At 40.9% G+C, this 4,651-nt stretch overlaps 1 protein-coding gene across 1 annotated transcript in view; it reads left to right on the forward strand.

Moving 5' to 3' along the window:
- Positions 1-4,314, forward strand: part of SDC1 (syndecan 1) — a 47,368-nt gene extending 43,054 nt beyond the window's left edge. Inside the window, exons 4-5 of the mRNA XM_087716973.1 lie at positions 437-572; positions 2,220-4,314. Coding sequence (XP_087573099.1) covers positions 437-572; positions 2,220-2,386 — 303 coding nt within the window. The 3' untranslated portion in view covers positions 2,387-4,314. The remainder of the gene's footprint in view (positions 1-436; positions 573-2,219) is intronic.
- Positions 4,315-4,651: the final 337 nt, after the last annotated feature.

Raw genomic sequence — 4,651 nt, forward strand, 5'->3', positions numbered from 1 at the left:
AGGTGGTGCAGTGGTTAGGATGCAGTACTGCAGGCCACTTCAACTGACTGCTATCTGCAGTTCAGCGGTTCAAATCTCACCGGCTCAAGGTTGACTCAGCCTTCCATCCTTCCAAGGTGGGTGAAATGAGGACCCAGACTGTGGGGGCGATATGCTGACTCTGTAAACCGCTTAGAGAGGGCTGAAAGCCCTATGAAGCGGTATATAAGTCTAACTGCCATTGCTATTGCTATTGTAATAACAAGTGCTTAGGAATAGTTTTACTAGTAGATTTGTCACTTCTTAGTTGTCAGTTACTCCTGATACATATTAAAATTTAGATGTAGGCTTTGAAATGTGTGATACAGTGCTGGGTCCCTTGGGATACATGGGTGTTCTTTTCAAAATATAGGTGCTTTGAAACATAATGTAATTTATACCTCCTTTTTCCAAACAGGGAGATTTTATATTTTCAACACATGATGAAAATCAAATGAATGTAAAAGACGTTGCAACAGAAAATAGGATGGCCGATACAGAAGCCAAGGATGCAAAATCGGAAGGATTAATGGACAGGAAAGAAGTACTAGGAGGTAGGCCTGTGTTTGTTTTGGGGTGTATTAGGACTGTGCAGTACTTCAGATTCAGATCCAAAAATATATTTGGAGCAGTGCATGGAGATACGAATATAGCACCTATTTACAATTCTTTAAAATTGTTGTTTTACAGCCAACCCTCTTTTCTGTATAATATTACTTGTTTTATATCAATGTCTATAATGGACATTATTTCTGACGGAATGTGACAATTACTGCAGAGCAGTATGACAAAGCCCTTCATGGTATTGGATCTGGGTACTTGAGAGACCACCTGCTGCCAATTACCTCCCACAGACCCATTAGATCTCACAGGGTTGGCCTCCTCCGGGTGCCATCTACCAGCCAATGCCATCTGGCTACCACCCGGGGGAGGCCCTTCTCTGTGGCAGCTCCGGCCCTCTGGAACGAACTCCCCGCAGGGATTCGGACCCTCACCTCTCTCCAGGCCTTCCGAAAAGCCGTCAAAACCTGGCTTTGCCGGCAGGCCTGGGGGTGATGAGTTCCCTCCCCTCTCGACATGTATGGTTGTGCGACTGTTGTCTACTTTTATTATTTGTATTTTGTCTTTTATGTTCCCCCTCTTTTTCCCCTTTGAATTGTTCGCCGCCCTGAGTCCTCCCGGAGAAGGGCGGCATACAAATAATAAAATACCAAATACCAATACCAAAGAGGCTTACAACTGGTTGGTCTTAGTCATGGATTTTAAAGTCAAAATCTAGAATCAAATAACTGAATGGCTCAGATAAAGATGTGTATAAAAGGAAATCACACACCTTTATGCAAGTAGATTATTTGGTGAGTCAATTAATTTAAATATAACACTGATGTTGTGGGCATCCTTCCCTTCCCTTTCTTGCAATGAAGGGACCCAATAATCATTTCTTTCTGCTGCCCATCCATAGTTCTTTATTTTGGTACATTTATCCTGCACCTTTCCTCGGAGAACTATGAGTTTCCTTCATGCCGCTAAGTTTGTTCCATTGTGCACTGTACTCGCAAATGTTCTTTTAGCAAATGACGCCTAAGAATGTGTCAAGCATTTTGAAAACATGGCATTTTGCATTAGATTTTTCCCAATTTTTTTTAAGGTGGTTAGCATCCTTGATACTTCAAAAGAGTATTGTGGGTCCGATGTGAACTTTCTCATAACAATATGTTCATACCTTTCCTAATACCTGGAGCCTGGCAAATCATGAAACGCGGAAGTCAGCTGAGGCAGAGAAACTAGTAGCTGCTGAAGCAAATGTTCATATGTTAAAGATCCTAGAACAGTGTTTCTCAACCTTGGCGACTTTAAGTCCTGTGGACTTCAACTCCCAGAATCCCCCAGCCAGCACAGCTGGCTGGGAGATTCTGGGAGTTGAAGTCCACAGGACTTAAAGTCGCCAAGGTTGAGAAACACTGTCCTAGAATTATTTTAAGGATCATATAGATGTGCGCAAAAGTCAATTGAAAATAGTTTTTCCATAAACAGTGGTTGCTTTTGAGGATATGAAAAAAAAAGACGGTTGCTTAGATTTCTTTATCTGTTCAAATTCAGTATAGATTATTTCCTTGATGATATTCTTTGGACAACCACTCTTTCCACTTTGGTTCTGGCTTGAAAACATAAACCTCATCCTTTTCTTTTTTCCCCCACAGGAGTCATCGCTGGTGGACTCGTAGGCTTACTATTTGCTGGATTCCTAGTTGCCTTCATGCTATATAGAATGAAGAAAAAAGATGAAGGGAGTTACTCATTGGATGAGCCAAAGCAATCGAATGGAGGCTATCAAAAACCACACAAACAAGAAGAATTCTATGCATGAGCACCCTGAGCGCAAATTAAAGACCGTTTTCTTTTTCTTATTCCTGGACATCACAAGTTCTCGATGCGTTTTAAAAGGGGGGAAAAAAGCCATGAGACTGAATCGTAAGGCTCTGCCTCCTTGCCATTGGGAACTATAATTTCTCCAAAGTCAATCGGGATTTAATAAAAAACCTTACCTGCTTTCTTGCACAAAAAAAGATTTACCTGTAAAGTGGGACTTCCTATCTTGTCTAAAGACTTCTAGGGGAAAGATAAGGAATCAACTGTATGTATATATATATAGTCTTGATGTCTTACGAACGCACCGAGGAATTCGTATGGTACAATATGTTTATTGTCAAGAGATTATCCCCCCCTCCCCTTTCCGCTCCCTTCCCAGCAAAATTGGCCAGCCACATTTTAGAAAATAATCTTTTTAAAGACAACGGTGTGGCTTTAGGCGGTTATTTTCCCCATTTCGGCCATTAATGCTAAGCCCCTAAATAAATAAGCCAATCGCCTGGGAGGTCCACCTGAAAAGTTACATATCTGACCAGAGAGGTGGAGTTCTCCAATAGAAGTATGATTCCACTAGAGTTCAGTGGGAGAAGTGGTGTATCACCAATGCTTCAAATTCTGAAGCAGCACCTAGGGAAGTAGATATTTAAGACGTTCACCCTTTTCCTCTTCTTTTGGTCTTAACTGCAATATCTCTGCTGCTCGCTGCACAAAAAAATAAAAACCCCACACCAGTCCTAGCATCGGGACCAGTACTTTTTCTCTACCTCTTCTGCACTGAGTTTTTGATAATGGCTTCTCAACACTGCCGCCTTGAAATTTCTCTCGCGTAGTACCTAGAACGCCAGGTGTGGCCCGCAACTTACAGGGGCAAAGCACGGCAAGGCTAATGAGGATTCCTGTTTCTGCCAAATCCCAGGGATTAGAATCCTATTAGATTGGCATTTGCAGTAGGAATTCACCTTTTTGGCATGCAGGGCCTAGGGGAATAAGTACATGGGTGATGACTTTTATCTCGGTCCAGCCGAGAACCATTTTAAGAGATTTTGAAGTTCAAAGATCTCCAGAAATTATTCTGTGTAGAAGAGGGAGGTAAGAATGGATTGTGTGTGCCTTCATCACCGTTGCGGTGCCCCAAATTTAATGGTCGTGGGGGTCTCACGGCTCGGTTTTGTATCACTGGGACCAAATCAATGAATGTTGGCACTTCTGAACCAGTATTTAAACGTGTTCACCGTGTTTGGGAGAAAAGACGATGATCTCTCCTAGCAGGCAAATTTCTGTTTAGAATAAAGAAGCATAGACGTATTATTTCCGTAATGCACAGGAGGAGGCTATAGATGCCAATAATCTATACCACAATGTTTTGTATAGAGGTTTTGGGTTTATAAGAAAACACTTGCATCCAATTTAGGCTCTTTTGTTTCATCTCTCTTTTTTTTGGTTTGCAATATATTTTTCTGCTTCTAGCAAAGTTTAGATAAAAGGATGGGGCTACACTAGTGCACTGTGAGGAAATATGGAATGCTAAGCTGTAGTAAATATTTCAGAAGGAGCATAATTGTGAGTTGCTGCCCATTGCACAGTTGGTGCCTTTTTTTTTATCTCTTCCTGCTGGAAAGACCCTTTGATGGGTTACAAGCTTCAGTGAGTGAAAACAGGCTGTCAGCTTCTTACAGTACCAAGATATGGTGAAGTTTTTAAGTGATGTGTCCTTTTTATGTATGGAAAATATGATCGTTGGCTTTCTCAGACATAGGAAACACTTCTCTCTTTCAAGCAAAGAATAAAACTCATGGGTTTTTTTTTTTAATGGTCAAGCTTGAAAATAGAATCTTGAAACTAAAAAGTACAATCAATTGCTGATTTTTGTTTTGTTTTGTTTTGTATTTCACAACCATACACACGCAATAAAAAGGCAGCCGGTCAAAATAAGTTTGTCTTGTGTCATTTACCCGAAAAATGTTTTTTCTACTCTTGATTTTTCCCCCCCATATGTTTTGAATTGCAAGGTTATTTGGGAAAGGTTGGGAGGGGTGTAGAATACAAGGATCCTTGCTTGCTTGTTCCTGATTAGCCTGGTTGTCTGAAATGCATCTAAAAAATGTGAAAGTACAGTTATAGAGGCTAATAGGATTTTGAAACTTACAACGGCAGCAAGACTATTGGTGGCACAGTATTGCAACGGCAGTATTGGAAGAAGGAAGAATTACCTACTATTCAAGAATGGACACTAAAAGTAACAAACTTAGCAGAGATGGCTAAA

Source organism: Thamnophis sirtalis, unplaced genomic scaffold (assembly GCF_051295495.1).
Source record: "Thamnophis sirtalis isolate CommonGarterSnake01/CBP01778 unplaced genomic scaffold, rThaSir2_p1.2 scaffold_5, whole genome shotgun sequence".
In the NCBI taxonomy this organism is placed as follows: domain Eukaryota; kingdom Metazoa; phylum Chordata; class Lepidosauria; order Squamata; family Natricidae; genus Thamnophis; species Thamnophis sirtalis.